The sequence below is a fragment of the Magnolia sinica genome, chromosome 13 (genome assembly GCF_029962835.1).
Source record: "Magnolia sinica isolate HGM2019 chromosome 13, MsV1, whole genome shotgun sequence".
Taxonomy (NCBI): domain Eukaryota; kingdom Viridiplantae; phylum Streptophyta; class Magnoliopsida; order Magnoliales; family Magnoliaceae; genus Magnolia; species Magnolia sinica.
The window spans coordinates 33,988,336-34,009,853 of record NC_080585.1 but is presented as its reverse complement, the minus strand read 5'-3'; the positions used below and the strand labels follow the sequence as shown (position 1 = coordinate 34,009,853).

Sequence of the window (21,518 nt, the reverse complement as noted above, 5' to 3'; positions counted from 1 at the left end):
CCTTATGAATAGATTGGATGGAAAATAAATGTTATAGTGGCCCTACAAAATTTTTAACGGTGAAAATCAATTTTCTTGCTGCTCTTGGTGGTGTGGTCCAGTTGATCTTTGGATATGATTTTTTTTTTTTTGGATAATGCTCGGCAATGATCTCGAAATATGGATGAACGTTGTGGATATAATAAATACATAGATGTGGGGCCACGTAACTTTGATCTCTTTTGAGCCGTTCGTACAACTCTCGGTTGGAGGAGCGTCAGCGCTCGTCTTCGAAAGGAAGGGAGGGGTATTTTCGTCCTCAAATTCGCTGTCCGTACGAGAAGGTCTAAGTTACAAAACTATGTTTGTATTGTTTCGTAAAAACAGCTGGATAAAAGGTGGGGTCTACAGTCCCACATTTCTCTTTCTATTCCTGTGAAAAGAAATGGTATTGTGCTCTCTGAGTACTGTATAGTTATAGTGTTCCAGTTACATTGGGACAATTAGGAAGTCCAATTGATCAAATCCAGACCGTCTATTGCGTTCAGAATACATTTTATGAGCTGGTTTGTAAAATTACACTGATAGGATGATCCAAAAAATCCATAATTTGATCTTCATTTTTTATCCATCCATTCCCCAGGCCATGGTTAGGATTCACTGATGAAAGTTAATTCTTCGGAAACCTAAACAATCCATGGCCAAGAACCAACAGAAGGCTCAGCTTGTTGATTAAGGCGGCTTTTCTTGATCTTCAGCGTCCATTTGTAGGCTATTGCTCGAATGGTTAGAATCCTACGATCGGTCTGATTTTTAAGTGGCCCATGAAACGTGTGTTAGGACGGAAACGGATTGGCTACTCCCCCTGGCACCAGCCAATGGCTTATGGTCGGTGCTCTGTGGGCCCCACCATGATGTATTTGTTTCATCCATGCCGTCCATTTATTTTTAGAGATCATTTTATGGTACGAGACCAAAAATTAGATATATCACAGTCTCAAGTTGACCACATTACAGGAAACAGTGTTGAATGAACGTAGACCATTAAAAACTTCTTGGGGGCTATAAAAGTTTTGGATCAATCTGATCTTTGTTTTTTTCCATTTATCAGGGTCTGTATTACCTAATAAACAGATTGGATGTTAAATAAACAGTACATTGAGCCTTAGGAGGATTTTAATGGTGAATATCCAATCACTATTGTTTTCCTGTGGTTTGGTCCACCTGAGACTTATATCCCTCTTATTTTTGGGATAAAGCCCTGAAATGATCGGTAAAAATTCATCATGGTGGGGCCTACAAAGCACCGACCACCAGCCACCGGGCTGGTGGCAGGGGAGTAGCCAATCCGTTTCTTATTAGGACGGCCCCAGTCTGTCGATCTTAAAATGCAGGTATCCCACTGCAACAAGAACACCAGAGCTTGGACCTGAGAGCCTAGATAGTTTCCTCCCGCTCTGCCATTGCTATAATAATCCTCCACAATATCCCACCGCTCGCAAATCTGTCATTGGAGCGAAGATAGTGGCCGTCGTTGGCACGTGAGGCTGCGCCGTGTGGCCATTAGCTTCTGGCCGTCCATCACCACCCATCCACTGCTGCCTCATGGGGGCAAAATGGATGGACAGCATGGATAAAACACGTGATCATGGTAGGCCCATTTAGCTCTTCCACCACCTACTTGGGCAGGTGTGGGTCACCGCACAATGCAAGCGCGTCTCTCTCTCTCTCTCTTATTCTCTTTTATCTCTCTCCCTCGTTTTTGGAGCCTTTTGGGACTGAGAGCGGGCAGTGATACCTCCGCTGCTCAAGTCAGTGGTGAAAAAGCTCTATGGTCCACCATAACTCACACGTGTGAGAGCATGCAATGGAAGAACTTCCTCCGAAAGCCTTTCGTCCCTCCCTCTAGCCCTCGCAAGGACACGTATTGGGTAATGACCCCACCTCTACCAAGTCCGTGATGTCAAAATCTGTGGGCCCATGATGTATGCATGATCTATGTGTGATGTATGTATTTTATCTACTTCAAATACGGATGCCCCTATACAACAAGAACACCATAGCTTACACGTGAGAGCAGTGCATCATTTCCCTAGTTTTAATTGAAGATATCCACTCCACTACAATCTATCCTCTCAAATTGTCATACCAATCTTCCTCCTCGCTATTCTGTTACCAGAGACATGTTGCTGGCCGTTGTTCGCACGTGTGGCGACTGTGTCCATTAGCTTCTGAGCGTTCATCACCATCCTACCCACAGCTGCCTCCCTTGATTTGTCAGCCATGATCAGCAGTTTCCGTGCAACGAGTATGGTAGGACCCGCCCTGCAGGTGATCCGCGGCCGTTGGTTCATGGTCTTCGGGTCGTTCTTGATAATGTCAGGGGCAGGCGCCACCTACATCTACGGCATCTACTCCAGCGACATAAAATCATCAATGGCCTACAACCAGCAAACACTCAACACCCTCGGATTCTTCAAAGACCTCGGCGCCAACGTCGGCATCCTCTCCGGCCTAATCAACGAGCTGATCCCGCCATGGGCGGTGCTCGCCATCGGCGCTGCGATGAACTTCACCGGCTACTTCATGGTCTGGCTTGCCGTGACGGGCCGCATTGCCCATCCCAAAGTCTGGCAGATGTGCCTCTACATCTGCATTGGCGCCAATTCACAGACCTTCGCCAACACCGGCGCGCTTGTAACCTGCGTCAGGAACTTCCCAGAGAGCCGCGGCATCATGATCGGTCTCCTCAAGGGCTACGTCGGTCTCAGTGGGGCCATTTTCAACCAGCTCTATCTAACAATCTACGGCCATGATTCCAAGTCACTGATCCTACTCATTGCGTGGCTCCCGGCCGCACTCTCCATCGTCTTTCTCGGCACAATTCGGATAATAAAATCTATCCGGCAGCCAAACGAGCTCAAGATATTCTACTCTTTTCTCTACATTGCACTAGCTCTAGCTGGATATCTCATGCTTATAATCATTATTGAGAAGCAGGTAAGCTTCTCCGCTCCTGAATATGGCGGCAGTGCCGCTGTCGTTCTGTTCTTGCTCTTCCTCCCTCTTGTTATCGTCGTGAGAGAAGAGCTTTCCATACAGAAGCTCAAAAACCAATCTACAATATCCGTCGAGACAAAGCAAGAACCATCCGTATCAGAAATTTCATTGCCCCCACCTCCAATTCCTCCCTCTCCAAAACTACAGCCACCAACTAAGCAAACACGAATTTCCCGCATTACAGATATCTTTAAATCGCCGAAAAGAGGCGAGGACTACACCATCCTCCAGGCGCTCGTGAGCGTCGACATGCTAATCATCTTCGTCGTGATTGTATGCGGCCTCGGCGGCACTCTAACAGCAGTCGACAACATGGGTCAGATCGGCGAGTCATTGGGCTACCCGCATCTGACGATCGGCACCTTTGTATCGCTGATAAGCATATGGAACTTCGGCGGAAGGGTGGCGGCTGGATTTGCATCTGAAATCCTTCTCTCTAAGCACGGGTTCCCTCGACCATTGATGCTCACGTTGGTTCTCCTCGTCTCTTGTGTGGGCCACATCCTGATAGCATTTCCCACACCGGGTTCTCTTTATGTAGCGTCGGTAATTATCGGATTCTGCTTCGGAGCGCAGTGGCCGATGATCTACGCCATCATTTCTGAAATTTTTGGGCTCAAGTACTATGGGACGTTGTACAATTTCGGTGCCCTTGCTAGCCCGGTTGGATCGTATATACTCAACGTGAAGGTGGCGGGTCGGCTTTATGATCGGGAGGCGATGAAGCAGCGAGCGGTTGTGGGTGGGGCCATTACCGGCAAGTTGACTTGTATTGGGCCGAAGTGTTATAGATTATCGTTCATCATCATTACGGCTGTGACATTCATTGGATCGTTGGTTTCGCTTGTTCTTGTGATCAGAACAAGGGAATTCTATAAGAGTGATATCTACTCGAGATTCCGAGAGGTGGGCCAGATGGGAACGGGTGAGATGTGTGCCGGCCGAAATGTAAATGGTGGTGGAGAGAAGGATGAGGAGAGAGCGTCTTCCAGAGCTATGGATGGCAACAAGCGGTAGAGTGTGGAAGAGAGACTATTTTTTTTTCACCAGACACGGATTATGTAGTGAAGCACACTGCCGTGTGGTGCTGGTAAAGCTATATACCCAGCATGATGTATTTGTTTTATCCACGTTATATACATTTGCCAGTTGTCCGAATCTCAGGTGGACCACACTCCAGGAAACAGTTGTGATAGTTTGCCAGTTGTGGAGTCGAGATCCTCTGTTATCTGGTCAACAGGGATTTCCTGCTATCCTGATGGTTCGGCGTCCGAAGCTTTTTTTTATTTTTTTATTTTTTCAGTGAGTGGTGACGTGGACCAATGAGGATTGGGGTATCGGGAATTCTCTGTTGACCAGGTAACAGAGGACCCGGAAGATAGAATGCCTGCCATTTGGATCAAGCAGCTCGTATGGGACGCGGATTTCCTGCGAAAGCCTTTCGCAGGAACTTCCTGCGCTGGAAACTTGGGTGGGGCCCAACGTGATGTTTTTGAGAAATCCACCCCGTACATCCGTTTTCTGAGCTCATGTTAGTACTTAAGACAAAAATTGAGAAGGATCCAAGACTCAAGTGGGCCGCACTAGAGTAAAAGGTGGGTAGGAAAATTCCTACCGTTGAAAACTTTCTGGGGTAGAAAGTGATGTTTACGTGACATCCATACGGTTAATAACGTCATTCCTACTTGGATGAACTGAAAACACAAATATTAGCTTGATTCAAAACTTCAACTGTGTACGTTCAATACTCACATTTTAGGTCCGCTTGAGTATTGGATACCGCTCATTTTCGGCCTGTTAACCTAAAAATATCTTGGAAAATGGATGGCCGGGGTGGATTTCTCAAAAACATCACATTGGGCCCCACCCAAGTTTCCAGCGCAGGAAGTTCCTGCGAAAGCCTTTCGCAGGATATCCGCGTCCGCTCGTATGTGTGTTTTACCTTCGTCCACGTATGTGTCACTGACGGCTGTCGCTTAGCCAGGTTAGGGCTGCGACAAGTTCTTTCTAAGCCTGGCCTGTAATTCTAAGGGCCCGTTTGGCCGGCCGGATTGGAAGGGATTGGATGGTATTGGAAGGGTTTGGAAGTTAAATCCCAATATTGGCCGGGCGTGCCAAACACAATGGGTGATCTGATCCGGGATATAGCAATCCCATGGATCTCAAAACAATCCACTGACAACACCATCATTACCTTTAAATCCCATCCAATCCACCCTGTTCCTTTCAAATTTGCCTTGAACGTGTTTGGTTTGAGGGAGTGGAAGGGATGAGAAGGTTTAATCCCAGGATTGGCCCGGCGTGCCAAACAGACTCGATATAGCAATTCCGGAATATAGCAATCCCATGGATCTAAAGACAATCCACTGACAACACCATTATTACCTTCAAATCCATGCCATCCAACCGAATACCATTCATTCCCTTCCAGTCCACCCGGCCAAACGGGCCCTAAACTTTAAGCTCAAATTCAGCCTGGTACGTGACGGGCTGAAATAGTCTGGTCTAAATCTAGCCCGAGACATTTACACATAGCTTGACTCGAGTCTATCCAATCCGGAGTCTTGAATATCTCCATGGATAAATGATATTTTGGAGTGAGAGGGAGAGAATGAAAGAAGAGAAAATATTAGATTTAGAAAAGACCTATCTGACCAGGCCAGGTTTATGGTCTTTTGAAGTTTAAATCCGAGTCTAGCTCCATTTACAATTGGGCTCTGATTCAAGATTGAGCCCAACTATCAGGCTTACACCACCACATACCTGGCCCAATAGAGGCCAAGCCCAAAACTCCAATTGGTACTCCCTGGGCCCATTGAAAGCCCTAGGCCGGGTGGTAAATAAACATTGGCTTAGGAAGTTTTTAATGGTAGGCTTTCGGTTACCACTGTTTCACGTGAGATTTGGATCAGCCACATTTTAGGCTGGTGCCTTAAAATGGGCTGGAAAGATTGACGGGCGGCTTCGATAAAATAAATACATCAATGTGAGGACCACCGAACTTCTAGAGCACCACACAGCACCCTCGCGGACGCTGTGTGCTGCACTACGCAATCCGAGCACCGCTTTAATCCAGCGTGGGTTCCACGTCTCATTGGCTGGTGGTCGGTGCACTGTGGGCCCCACCATGTTGTATGTGTTTCATCTATTCCGACCATCTATTTTTTCATATCATTTTAACTTAAGAGACCAAAAATCATGTATATCCAAATATCAAGTGAACCACACTAAAGGAAACAGTGTTCAATGAGCATCGACCATTAAAAACCTTTTGGTGGCAATAAAAGTTTTGAATCAAGATGATCTTTGTTTTTTCCCTTCATCGGGGCTGTATGACCTAGTCAACAGATTGGATGTCAAATAAACAGTACATTGGGCCTAAAGAGGATTTTAATGATGGATATCCAATCACTATTGTTTTCCCGTGGTGTGATCTACCTGAGATTTAGGATCAAGACCTAAAATGATCTTAAAAAATAAATAAAATACATATATCATGGAAGGGCCCACAGAGCACTGCCCATCAGCCACGATTTTTATTTTATTTTTTGGGTTAGCTTGTTAGTACACACCCATGTCAGTACACATACTCCATGTTAGCCACCCTCACTAGGGATCGATACCAAGACCTCAAGTGTTGAAACGAGGTATCTCCACTCAGTCTACTAGTTGAACTATGGATCTGGGTGTATCAGCCACGAGGCTGATGGCAGGGAAGCGGATTGCGTCCTACCCCCGCTCGGACGGTAATCCGTCCGGGCAGGGCTACGTGGGGCCCACCGTGATGTAATTGTTTTATTCACTCCATTCAACGTTTTTATAAAATAATTTTAAGAGATAAATTAAAAAATGAAGCAGAGGTCCAGTAGACCACACCAAAGGATGCTGCAGTGATAATGACACCCACCGTTTGAAACCTTTCTAAGGGACACTTGATGTTTTTTTTTTTTTTTTTTTTTACCATCCAACCTATTAATAAGGTTATGTAGACGTGGATGAGGTGAAAAAACAAATATCAGCTTGATACGAAACTTCTCCAGCTCCCTACAAGTTTTTAATGGAAGAAATTAAATCCCAACTTTGTGGTGCATTTAATCTCTGTAGCTGCCTCATGTTTTGGCTAATACCTTAAAATGATCTGAGAAAAACGATTAACGGCGTGGATAAAACACTTACACCACGGTGGGCCCCACATAGCCCTGCCCGGACTGTCAGTAGGCAGGGGGAGCAACCAATCCGTTTCCCCACATCACATGCTAAGGTGGTTGGTTATTCCCAAGCGTGGACGCAGATTGCGTCCTACCACAGCATGTCTCTAGCCCCGAACGGTCAGTAGGCAGGCCCACCGTGATGTATCTGTTTATCCAAGCCGTTCATTCCTTTTCTAAGATCATTTCAAGGCATAAATAAAAAATGACATAAATCCAACGCTCAAGTGGACCACACCAAATAATAAGCTTGGTTGCATTAAATGCACTGAGCGTTATATGCCAGTTGTATTAAATGCATGAGTCATTTGTGGTGTGGCCCACTTGAGCATTGGATTTATGTCATTTTTTCGTTCATGCCTTAAAACGATATGAGAAAAGGGATGAACGGCTTGGATAAACGGATACATCACGGTGGACCCCTAAGACAACTATCCGTTCGGGGCTAGAGACGGGCAGGGTTTGGCCGCAATCCGCGTCCCCCAAGCGTTCACCTTTTCGGAAGTGGATTGGCTGGTGAACCACAAACCAACGACGTGCTGGTGTGTTTACGTCACTAAGTTATGTGGTCCCATCATAAGGTATGAGTTATATCCAAACCGTTTGTCCACCTGGTGAGCTCATCCTAAGCCTTGCGCCTAAAAATAAGACATCCAAAAATCAAGTGGACTATGTTGTAAAAAGCAGTAGAGGATTAAATGCCTGCCATTGAAACCCTTTTGGGGTCATAGAAATTTTGGATCAATATGATATATATATTTTTTCTTCATCTATGTCCGTGTGAAATAATTATGGACAAATTGGATGAAAATTAAACGCTAAGGTGGGTCCTACAAATGTTTTAACTGTCGGAATTATTGTCCCACTACTATTTGTGGTATGGTCCACTTGAGCCTTGTAAATTAATCATTTTTAGCATTAAGATTTAAAATAATCTCGCCTAATGGATGAACGGTATAGATATGATAAATACATCATAATGGGGCCATGTTACTTTGATATTCTTTTACACCCTGATCCATGGCTCAATAGGTAGACTAAGTGAAAGATACCTCCTTTCAACATTGAGTTCAATATTTATTCTCCATCCAATATGTTCATAAGGTCACACAGCCCCGGATGAAGAGGAAAAATAAATATCATATTGATCCAAGACTTATATGATCCCAAAAGGGTTTCAATGGTAGATTGTTTTATGTAGTGTGGTCCACTTGATCTTTAGATATGTCTTATTATTTGGCTCAAAATTCACGGCTAGCTCACAAAATTGACAAGCAGTTTGGATATAACACATACCTCATGATGGGACCCACGTAACTTGGTGACATCAACACACCAGCCAGTGGTGTGTGGTACACCAGCCAATATGTTTCCTTCCCACGCCAGATAGGTTACTGGTGTGCCCTAAGGGAAGCGGATTGGCTAGTGTACCTCACACCAGCTATATAGCTGCTGTATTGAAGTCAACAAGTTCCGTGGGTATGATTATGAGGTATGTGTTATATCCAAACCATTCATCCATTTGGCGAGCTCGTCTTAAGTCTTGATATGAAAAATAATACAGATCTAACTATCAAGTGGACCACATTGCAAAAAGCAGTGGGAGATTGAATGTCTACCATTAAAACCCTTTTCAGGGTCACAGAAGTTTTGGATCAATATGAAATTTGTCTTTCCTTTTCATTTATGTCTTTTTGACCTTATGAACGTATTGGATGGAAAATAAACGTTATGGTGGGCCCTACAAACGGTGAAAATCATTATCTCCGCTGCTATTTTTGGTGTGGTCCAGATGATCTTTGGATATGATTGATTTTTTGGATGATGCTCTAAAATGATCTCTAAATATAGATGAACAGTGTAGATATAATAAATACATCACTGTGGGGCCCATGTAACTTTGATCTCCTTTGAACCGTTCATACAACTCGGAGCTCGAGGAGCATCGGTGCTCATCTTCGCGCGACACGTACCTATAGCAGCTATATAGCTGGTGTGTGGTACACCAGCCAAACCGCTTCTGTCCTAAGGCGATTGGCTGATGTACCACCACACACTACCGACCTGGTTGGTACGTGTCATGCAAAGATGAGCGCTGAAGATCCTCGAGCTCCAGGTGGTAGGAACTCTTCAAAGGAGATCAAAGTTACATGGGCTTAGAATGATGTATTTATTATATCCACGCTGCTCATCCATTTGGAAAAGATTATTTTAGAGTTTAATACCAAAAATGAGTTTTATCCAAATCTGAGCGGACCACACCACAAATAGTAGTGGGAACAATGATTCTCAAATATTCGTAGGCCCACCTTAGTGTTTATTTTCCATCTAATCTATTAATAACGTCACACATGCCTAGATGAAGAGGAAAAACAAATATCATATTGATCCAAAACTTAGAAAGCCTCCAAGAGGGCAGTTTCAATAGTTAACGTTCAATCCTCACTTCTTTTTGCGGTGTGGTTTACTTGATCATTTGATCCATCCTATTTTTCGAATATTGACTTATGAAGAGCTTGTAAAATGGATGGACGGTTTGGATATAAGACATACCTCATGATGGGACTCACAGAACTTGGTGACGTCAACACACGAGCCTGGTCGGTGGGGGTGTGGTACACCAGCCAATTCGCTTCCACTGAAGTAAACAATTCTGACTGTTGATTGACTGATTTGAATGTGCCATTCGTAAATTTTGTAAAAAATAAAAAATGCACGTATGAACGGTCAGTAATATAACATTCATTGTAAGTTTCTCACTGTGTTGCATCTTGATTAACACCCAAAACATAGATGGTTATGATCATCTGAACACCTCTGCATGTGGGCCCTAGTACGAGGCGCACATTTTCATGATCCAGAGTAGGCATGTAGGTAAAATGAACGGGAGGATAGGAGATGATAGATTGAGGAGTTGTATCGTACACTTTGCACATCGTTGGTGTCTTTTAGTTCCGATAAGTGGGGCCAATGCTTGGTGATCTAAGTAGAGGTGGGCATCGAGTCGAGTCAGACCGGATTGGGTCCAACTCGCCTCGATCCGATTTTTCAAGAACTTGACCTGAACTTGATCCGATCTGAGACTGAGTCTAGCAGGGCTAACTCGATCCGATCCAAATCATTGCTGGCCTAACCCGAACTGAGTCCGACTCAGTCTGGGAAACTAAATTGAGTCAGATCTAGTTGAGTCTGTCTAGTCGATTCGGACTGGGTTGAATCAAGATCAGGATAGAGAGGGAGAGAAAAGAGGAGAGAAAGAAGGAGATGTGAGAAATCGGGAGCGAAAGAAGGAGAGAAAGAAGGAGAGGAGGGAAATTGGGAGAGAAAGAGGGAGAGAAAGAAGGAGAGATGGGTGGGTGCGGCGCAGCTCGTTCGGGTAGAGAAAGAGAAGGGAGGGATTAGAGTTTCGTTTGGATGAGGCGGGTAGTAAAAAAATGAAAATAAAAAAGTAAATATTAATTATATAGTATCCGACCGAATCGGATCGGATCGGATTGGCCTGGATTGGCCACTGATCAGAACTCGACTCGATATACGTTCGGATCTAAGTGGGCCTACTTGAACCGACCCGATCCTGACCTTCGGTTTAGATCGGATCGGGTCAAATTCTGCCCAGCTCTAGATCCAAGCTGTAGTTCTCTCATATTGGAACATATTAGCCATTGATCTTTGTACTTTTTTAGGTTGAACATAAAACATTGATGTATTTGTTTTATTAACTGTTTATTTTTGAGCGGCAAGTTGAAATATGGTGATTAACAATATTAAAGAATTATTAAGAATGGTTCATCCTAGGTTCTGTTTGTCATACTTGAATCCCAATATGTTCGTTAAAAGGGTAGCGAATCATGTGTAATGATTATAAAAGAAATAGATTTTATCTTTGTTAATCTGTTATTATTATAGGTCAAATGTGTCTCTCTGTTTCAAGCAATTTTTTGAGATTAGCTGCAGAGCAGTTTTATTTGAAGAAATTGACCTTTTTACTCTTAGAACTTGTTTGGATTGCAAATTACTACAGTAATATGATGGAATTCTGTAATAATTATACTAACATCTACAAAAAGGCATTAAAAAGGGTCATTTGATCAACAAAATTCTCTGATGTCAAATTAGAGTAATTAAACCACAATATAAAGAGAAATTCATAGTAGAATTTCTTGTAATACAATGGTATTAATAATGTGACTTCTTGGTAATGTTGGTGTACTGCTTGAGGTACACTCCTCTAAACATTCGTTGCTGAATTGTCATCTGTAAAATCCTTCTCCCTTTGCAATGGCTATATTCTCCTTGTAAATCCACCATTATCTTTCTCTACTACATGCCACGTTCGTCTGTTAGATGGTCTTCTCTCTATAGGTAGGAAACCATTTTATGTTGTCTCCCTTGCATGCTGTTTTCCTTTGTTGGATATCTTCTCCACATCTCTTGCTTGACATCTCTTGGGTTGATGGTCTTCTCTCCTTTCATAAGGCTATCTTCTCTTTATATTTATGACATCACATATTTTGTCATGTTAGTCTTCATACCTTGGCATAAGATGTCTTCTGACGATGCAGAGAAGATACATTCACTAATTCGTATTGCTTCACGGTCATTTCATCTTTCACCCATGACAACTCTAGGGCAGTTTTTTTCCTACATGCATGTAAATTCTTCGATGATGATTTCATTTTCATGGCCTTCATATCATGAAGGTGATCAAATTCCCTTCATTCTTTAAGATACCCCTCAATTGAGAAGAATTTAGGCATGAACGTAGTCCATTAGACCTCAGAGCATCGACCCACAGTGTGTTAATTTCAATTCAAAGTAATAGTCTCTTTATGTGGAGAAATTGGTCATTGATTCCATAATCTTCGTATTACTTTAATGACATGCAACAAATTCACATGCAAGTTATAATCTATGAACACCCATTTATGACTAGAGGTGGGCAGGATCTAACCTGACTGGTCAGATTCGACTCGACTGAACCGGTCGGATCCAACTCGACCCGAACCGATCAAGTAGACCCACTCGGATCCGACGCCCGACCGAGTCGAGTTCGGGTTATGTAGTAACTCGATTCGATTCGATCCAAATCGGAATCGGGTAGTATAAAGTCAGATTTTCCTTACACACACACACACCTTTACCATTCTTCTACCCGAACCCTAACCCTACCCGAGCTGGCGTTGCACCAAACTCGATTGGAATCCAGGCCACTTAGCAGCCCAACATCCCATCTTCACTGGTCAACATTGTCCATTAATTAGGTAGGTTCCATTTATATGTTTTTTTCCTGTGTATTTTCGAGCTCCCGCCCTAGCTTGGGATGTCGGGTGTAACCGTATAGGCTGTTGGTGGCATGCCTTAGCTCGAGACATCGGTCATGGCCTGCCCTAGATTAGGACGGATGCAGATTAGCTACTGAACATGACGATGGGTCCCGCCCTAGCTCGCTGGTGGACCGCACTTCATGGTGGGTCCTGCCCTGGCTCGCTGGTGGTCTGACTGAGCTCGGGACCTCGTTGGCTCGGTTGTAGCCAGCGTTTTGTCCTGGCTCAAGCTTGCACTCAGATCGACATTCATGGTGGGTCCCGTCCTAGCTCGCTGGTGGTCTGGTCGGACTCGGTTCGTACCCAACTCGATCCGACTCAGTTTGTACCCAACTCGATCTGACTCAATTCGCACCCAACTCGATCCGACTCAGTTTCCTTGACCGAGTCGGACTCAATTCAGGTCAGGCCAGTAATGAATTGGTTCAGATTTAGTCAGCCATGCTGGACTCAGTCTTGAATTGGATAAAGTTTGGGTCAAGTACTTGTAAAAACTGGATCGAGTCGAGTTGGACCTATGTAACACCTCACATCTTTAATACACGAGTGTTACTACTAAACCTTGCTAAGATACTAATGAGTCGAATTATTAAATAATTCTAACTTAAATAGACCATCAACACCAGAGTCTCTTAGGAAAAGAGCGTACACATTAGGGATGTTCAACAGGCTAAGAAAGTGGGGCGTGGATGCGCCTATGACCCTAGTGAAATTGCGGCAATGACCGCTTCAGTTGAAGTGGGAATATGCCAGGATGTCCTAGAGGGGGTGGAATACAATGTAACTCTATTGGCTTCCAAGCCAAATAGAGGATCTAATCATAAGACTATTCAAAACATAAACAAGCTGTAAAATATAGTTCATGATGGATGTGACTGTGTGTGAGATGTGATTCTAATTAGTTATAGCTAATCATGTAAGCATGCATTATGAGAACATTAAGAGAAATCACACAAGTGGTAAGAGTAAATAGCAATCCCAAATACAGTCATTTTTATAATGGTTCGACTACGTGTCTAGTCCACTTTCGGTGGACGCACTTAACCCTTGAGTGTACCGGATCTCACTAACGGAGGTTTCAAATCAGGTTCACCTTAAACCAGTATAACCTACACAAGGCTGACTCTAGGACCTACACAAGGTACCTAACATGTCTCCACGAGACACAAGTTTATGCCCCACATAGGAGCAAAAGTCAACAGATAACACCCAGATTTTATGCCACATAGGCCAAGGATCCACACAAGGAACCTAACAATTTATGCCCTACACAAGAGTAAAGGTCAACACACAACACCTAGGTTTTAGACCATAAAGGTCAAGGACCTACACAAAGGACCTAAGTTTATGCTCTCTAAAGAGCAAGGGTCAACACACAACACCCCCACGTACTCTCCCGTCGGAGGCCTCGTATGAGGACTTGAAAGGGGTGAGAAGTACCTTTGACCTAATCCTACAAAAAGAATGATCAAAAGGGTCTCCGAACTCTAATGACTTACAGATAAGTAGATGAGCCCCATTAAGCACATTGATGAAGATCTCCTCCTTTGATGATGAAGAATCTTCAGCTCCTTTGAACCGCAACACAGATGATGCTCCAATGTAAGGCGACGGGTTGGGTCAAGGTTATGTTGGAATCCTACTCTATTAAGTATTTTCCTATATTAGAAATAGAGTGATTCCAAGCATCTATGCATTCAAGGTATTCCTGCTCAATAATTTACCATTAAGGTGGTAGCTGGAGAGTCCTTTAATGCGAAAGTTCATTCCCTAATTCACTCTATTGAATATCAATGATGAGGGTGGATTGGAGGATGAACTCCCATAAGAGAAAAAGGCTCAGGGTAGGTAATCTGAATTAATTACTCTAAAGCTCTATCTATTTTCTCTACAAACAACCAAAGGCAAGCTCTCATTAAATAGGCAAAAAGTTCCAACGTAAATAAAACAGTCATATTTTTGACAGAGTTCGATATTATCGAGCAATCTTCGATATCATCGAGCGTATACTCTTGATAACGTTGAATGCCCGCTCGATGGCACGAACTGAATCTGTCAAATGCTTTTGAATCTTTTTGCCAACTAGTCGAGGATATCGAACATGCTTTGATGTCATCAGATTTCGAACTCTGATTTCATTGACACATGGTTTGATTCCTCGACATTTGAAAACTTGAGAGCAGACTTGCCTTTGAAACATAACAGGTATTGATATGATCGAGCATTCCTCGATATCATCCTAATTTGAATGTCGATAATATCGATACCAGTTTCGATTCATCGATATTTTTAAGGAATTTTTCTATAAGCTTGCTAGACAGTTTGTGTCCTATTTCGATGGCATCGACCTGGTCTCGATATGATAGATATTTGAATATCGAATTCATCGGGTACTCCTCGATACTTGAATGAATTTACCTGAAAGCTTGCTGGATAAAATTGTGTCCCAATCCGATATCATCGAGGGTCCGTCGATATCATCGAGTTTTGAATTTCGAGGATATCGAGGCTCTCTTCGAGATATCGAAAATCACATGATTTTTCTTAACTGCATTCTGGACACAACCTGACTAATTGTCGATGTCATCGAGCCGCCTCGATGAACTCGAGATTTGAAAGTCGATGATATCGAGCCTGTCATCGATTCATTGATAATTCAGTCCAGAATTCATTGAGGTTGCTGGACATCTGAAGTCCTCATTTCGATAATATCGAGTTCAACGATAACGGAGTTCGATTTCATCGAACCACTTATCGATAAATCGATAAAGGTAGAAAACTTAGAGATTTTTCTGATTTTACAAAAAAGTTTTCTCACCTTAAACACTATGTTGTTCTAATCATTTTTAAGAGTTTTATATACCTGATGTTTTGGGACATGGGATATGAGACTAATTTTACCTTTGAGAGTTCGGGTACACATCCTGTTGAGGCAGATGCTTGAATAATCTTTCTATGGGGCTCGCTTGTCTGGCTGACTCAATACTCACGCTAATTGACAAACCAGGGCACTTTCAATCTCCCCCTTTGTCAATTACATGACAAAACACCCGAAGTCGTAGAACAACATCTAGACCAACACCCTTAATTGTGTGTACATAACTCTTTACACAATTTTACAATGCTACTGCAAGTTTAAGCACACAAGTATGTAGCTGCTCCCCCTGTCTTCATGCAGCTGCTCCCCCTAACTCTTGTACCACCATTCATACATAGATACATACAATTTTCTTTGTGGTGGGATTTGTTCTCCCCCTTTTTGTCAGTCATTAGCAAAGGGTAGTATACCAATACTAGTTGACTGAAGTTGTAGCATAAAGATATGAGAGAAACAATAGAGAGCCAGATATTACCATACATACCAGATATATTTCTAAAATACATAATCAGTAAGAGACAGGTGTATAATAGATAATGACATCTCTATTTGCATGGAAACCATTTATGCATACCAGGTCAAAAGGGGAGCTGTGATTTTAACAGAAAATAATATTTTAACTTTATATGACATAAATCACATATCAATTTTCAATTGTTAAGGAATATGCAGGAGAAGACAATCACAATTCATACCAGCATTTCATAGAATTTCATGCATAATTGAGAACAGAAAGAGACATGGCAGCAAGGATATATGAATCATCAAACAGCCATCAACAAAAATATCCAAAATAAAAACTGCCTAAGCTTGGTAGTATTTCATCATCCATCCCAAACCAACAAAATATCCAGCCCAACCATGGGCATATCAAAACAAAAAATAGCTAATAACCCAAAATATGCAAGGTCAGATAAAAAAAAGTATGTTGTCTTTGCAAAAAGTGATCACAGTGTCCATGCATGGACACATCCATATGCCTACTCCTTCACCAACTAGAGTGGTTGAGGTCCTCCAATCGTCAGCAATTTAAGAATTTGTTGCATATTGTGCTGGAGAGCGTCCATCCTGTCCTCAATCCCAGACAGTCGTCGTTCGCAGTTGTGAAGCCGCTCATTAATCCCGGCTAGTCCAATCAGCAGATGGCGTTCAAGTACATGATGGCGGCAATTTGTGACTGACTCGGGACTACAGAGGGGTGTCTGATTAGATCCCTATGGAGTTTGCATATTGGGCTGCTAGCTGCTTGCTCCTACTGGTGGAGGACTATCTGTATGAGAATAGGCTGAAACGTACACCTGTTGAACTGCATCATGGTTGAACCATACTTCAGGATATACTTTATCTGATGTTGGCGGTAGTCCTACCCAATGTGCGAGTTTGCAGATGAGGGACAGAAATGGAAGTGTATCAAGATGATCCCCTTTGACTATCCTAATCAGTTGCTCTAGGATAAGGGTTAGTAGGCACATAGGAACCTCTTGATATACGTCATACAGGACATTGAGCACAAAGGGGTTTAGTTCAGTTTCTTTGGTGTCACATGGATACACATTCGTACTGAAGATACTGTGGAGGATTTTGAACAAAGTTCCTAGATATTTCATAGGAAGTACGTTTTCATCATTCCTAGGAATTTAGCACCTTGGCACAGTGCACGCATGATTTCCCCCCACATTCCTAATTCATTCAGACTTCACTTACTGACTGGGATTCGAGTCACACCTATGTTTAGAAGACGTCCAAGAACAATTAGAGTAATGAGCTTGGTCTGTTGTAGAAATGATAGACGAATACATGGCAGATAGTCCCGAACAATGTGACAAAAATTGAAAAATTGCTGAATCATTTCATATTGGTAGGAACCACCCAAATTGAGTATATTCTGCCAGCCAATTGTTTCTAACAAAAGATCCACCCCATAAGGCTCAAAAGCACTGTTGAGAACAATACAATCCACGATTGTGACTTGTTCCCAATCCGATTGATTTGGAGGTGATCTAGTTTCTGTAGTGCCCACATTTTTGCCTTTCCTGACTTTTGAAGATTTTGAGGAAGAGAGATCCTTACCTTTGCCCTTAACCATGTTCTTTCTCTTCTTAAATGTTTTGAAGGCAACAAAGGAATGGAAGGAACCAGAGAAGATGAAAGAAAATTTGTTAATTTCTAATGCTTCCATTTAGCTTTTATAGAAGATTTGTCGATGTCATCGACAGTGTTTCGATGAAATCAAACTCAGGCTCATAAAGTCATTGAAGACCGTGTCCATGAATGTTGGAAAAGTCCAACAAATATAATGGTCGTTGGGAAATCCAGTAGACACTTACTTATCTTTCCCGAGAGTCGTCGATTACATCGATGGTAACTTTCGATGTCATCGAATTTTGAATCTCGATGATATTGAAAATGACTTGATATCATCGAGTATGTCAAGCTTCAGCACTTCTGTTGACATAAGTAACATGGTTAATTCATAAAGATTTGCTTATATTATCTATGAATAATTAACCATATAATGATCATGAGAGTCTCAGTTTGAAGGTGTGCCTATGTGGATCATTGTGATTGAGCTTTTCATCAATTCACACATATTCTGATTGATTTCTAGAGATCACTAAACCTGTTTACATCAAGAGGCTTAGTTAGGATATCAGCAAGTTGTTTCTCTATAGCCACATAATCTAACACAATAATCTTTTCTTCAACAAGTTCTTGGATAAAATGATGAAGGATGTCAATATGCTTGGTCCGAGAGTGTTGACAGGATTTTTTGAGATATTGATAGCACTTGTGTTGTCAAAGAAGAGGGTCATTATGGATTGCTCAATCCCGTATTCCAACGGCATTTGTTTCATTCAGAGGAGTTGTGCACAGCAATTACCTACATCAATATATTCGGCCTTAGCAGTGGACAGAGATATTGAATTTTGCTTCTTGCTTTGCCAAGATACCAAATATTTCTGATATAGAAACATCCTCCACTTGTTGATTTGTGATCATCCAAATTTTCAGCCTAATCGGCGTCAGAATATCCCGCAATGATGGTGGATGTTTCAAATGGATACCATAAGCCGAAGGCGGTTGTTCCAACTACATATTTGATGATTCTCTTAACAACTATTAGGTGGGATTCCTTAGGATCTGCCTGATATCGAGCACACACTCCCATGCTAAACGATATATCTGGACGACTGGCTGTGAGATGTAATAGGCTTCTTATCATACTTCGATAGAGGTGTTGATCCACACCTTTGCCATTAATGTCTTTGGAGAGTTTGAGTGTGGTCACTACAAGAAATTTCACTTTTACCTACGAAAAATTTCGTAGGTAAATGATATTATTTCGTAGGCAAAGTGTTTTTACCTACGAAATATTTCGTCAGTAATTTCGTTGGTAAAAAGCCGTGGCTAAAGACTTTTACCGACGAAAAAATGTCATCGTCGGTAATGGTAAGACTTTTACCAATGAAATTAAAAACTTTGTTGAGACTTTTACCAACAAAGTGTTAAGACTTTTACCTACGAACGTTTTCGTAGCTAAAAATTTTGTTAAAACTTTTACCTACGAACATTTTTCGTTGTTAAAAACTTTGTTAAAACTTTTTACCTACGAATTGTTTCGTAAGTACAAATGGTGTTTAGACTTTTACCTGCGAAAATTTTCGTAGCTACAAACTTTATTAAAACGTTTACCTACGACATGTTTCGTAGGTACAAACTGTATTAAGACCTTTACCTACGAATATTTCCGTAGCTATAAACTTTGTTAAAACTTTTATAGAAATGGTGTTAAGACTTTTACCTACGAACGTTTTCGTAGCTACAAACTTTGTTAAAGCTTTTACCTACGGCATGTTTCGTTTCGTAGGTACAAACTGTGTTAAAACGTTTACCTACGAACGTTTTCGTAGCTAATAACTATGTTAATACTTTTACCTACAACTGGAAAATACAAATTAAACAGCTTTTTTCTAAAAAGAAACGGAGATCCCACATGAGGAAAAAGAAAAAGAAAGCAAATCCAACCCCAAAAAGAATTAGAGAAAAAGAAACTTGCACATATATGGTGTTTGGATGAGCAGTAGCTTTGAGAAGATAATCAGTACCCCAACGAATAGCTTCCTACAACGAATATCATCATACAGAAAAGTTATGCAGCAAAATTGAAGAACTAAAAATATAGAAAAAGATAAGGATGAGATGTCATAAAAAAGAGAGAGAGACAATACTTCAAGAGCACATGCTCATCTTCTCAATTATAAACTCTGAAAAACTAAGCAAAATCTGCATTATCTAAAAACCAAATAAACATCCAACAATTCATGGGCTGAAGTGAATGCTTCCCCATACTTTTGTTCAAATATTAATCTTTCCCACTCTTTCTTTAGATCCATAGGTGCCTCAAACCTATTAGACAGTCATGGCCTGAACAAAATCAGCAATACATAGCTTCCAAAACAGATAGTATTCAATTATCAACTTTCTTTCAGAAAGTTTTAAATCTCAAGTTTGTAACACTGGAGTAAAATGTGAAATTTGGCATGGACATTTCAAACATAAGAATTATCTTCAAATTACCCCACATTATGATCCCAACCATTGAATGAGTGGGCCTTTCTAAAACTTGCTGTCCGACTATTTTTGGGCACTCAGAAACATCCAACCAGTAAGATATTACAAAGTGTGACCCATAGATTGGTAGATTTGGAAAAGCCAAACAAATACACCAAATGAACAGAAAAGATAGCTTATGTGTTCAATGTCTTGTGCATCTATTTTTATTTCATGTTGGGAAAACACTACTTTTGCAATTGGTGCAATATTTGAATGGAAAGTTCTGTTCTCGCACCTTATGTTATATTGGTACATGCAGCTATATGTTGTTGCAGAAGGCTCTACCCATGTGTGGGCTTAGCAAACTTCACCTAGTAAAAACAACCATGATGTAATTTGAAACATTATTTATCTGACATGCAAACCTGACTATAAAAACTAAAATCTACAATGGAAGACTTCAAAATAAAAAGACAATTCAATGAAGGTCCATCAAGCAGATGAAGAGCTCCACAATGTGATGGCCTTTTATGTACCTAACTAACAAGCAACAAGTAAAAAATAAGAACAAAAACATGTGAATAGATTGAAAGAACAACAATCAAATATCAAAACAGTCTGAAAAAAATTGTGACAATTGAACATACATATGGAGGACTGTTGTTAGTTGACTCACCTGGTTTTTGGACATGCTCGATGCACTCTTGACCCGAGGGGAGCTCGTTCTAGACCAAGCGAGGCAAACTTGTTCACTTGCTAGGTGCGAAAATGCATCTCCTGTGAAATCTATAACAACATAAGAACACCTATGGTAGTTCAACAAGGAAACTCCGGCAATCATCTCCTGTGAAAATGCATCTCCTGTGAAATCTATGTTGTATTGGATGTATTTGACTGATACCGGCGATGTACCCAATGCATGCCCCTGTTTTTTTTTTTTTTTTGGATGGACTCATATGGACCTGACTGAAAGGGCACTCCAAATGCCTCGAACAATGGGGCAGTTGTACAGTTTGTCCTGCAACCATCGATACCACCATATGCCAACTACAAATAGCAGAGTTTGTATGAGAGACTAAGTGCGAAGGGATTAGCCCCCATATATACGTTAGCCAAAAAAAAAAAACAAGAATGTGACCAAGATGGAAAGGGGTCAAAGTAGCCCGGAGGCTTCAAAATAGATGATAATGCTAACACAAACTCAATGCGAATGGGGATCCAAGATATAGAGAATTCATTACAACCATCCAACAGCTCTGAGTTTGAACATTCAGTTGCAGAGTGTTTAAGCTTTGGTTTACAGAATGAATTTGGTAAACTTATCTTAATATGCAAGGAACTTGGCAGAATCAATACCCGTCTTCAGAACATTTGTAATCCCATAAGTCCACTCGGCAGCTACGATACACTGACTAGCATATTTGGGCTATGTGCCATCCATGACAATGCCTAGCAAATGAACAGTACATGCATGCCAAGTGTATGGAAATGTAATGCACGATAACTTAGATAAAC

The 21,518-nt window shown here is 41.7% G+C and overlaps 1 protein-coding gene and 1 long non-coding RNA gene across 2 annotated transcripts; one reads left to right on the top strand and one right to left on the bottom strand.

Moving 5' to 3' along the window:
• Positions 1-2,007: 2,007 nt before the first annotated feature.
• LOC131224217 (protein NUCLEAR FUSION DEFECTIVE 4-like) lies at positions 2,008-4,056 on the top strand. The gene has a single exon (XM_058219754.1). It carries the CDS (start codon positions 2,263-2,265, stop codon positions 4,054-4,056), a length of 1,794 nt encoding a protein of 597 aa, XP_058075737.1. The 5' UTR covers positions 2,008-2,262.
• A 15,449-nt stretch (positions 4,057-19,505) lies between these two features.
• Positions 19,506-20,377, bottom strand: LOC131224088 (uncharacterized). The gene is made up of 3 exons (XR_009160819.1): positions 20,299-20,377; positions 19,679-19,856; positions 19,506-19,571 (listed from the first exon to the last, which is right to left on the bottom strand). It is a non-coding gene; the product is annotated as an uncharacterized LOC131224088 (long non-coding RNA).
• Between the last annotated feature and the right edge of the window lie 1,141 nt (positions 20,378-21,518).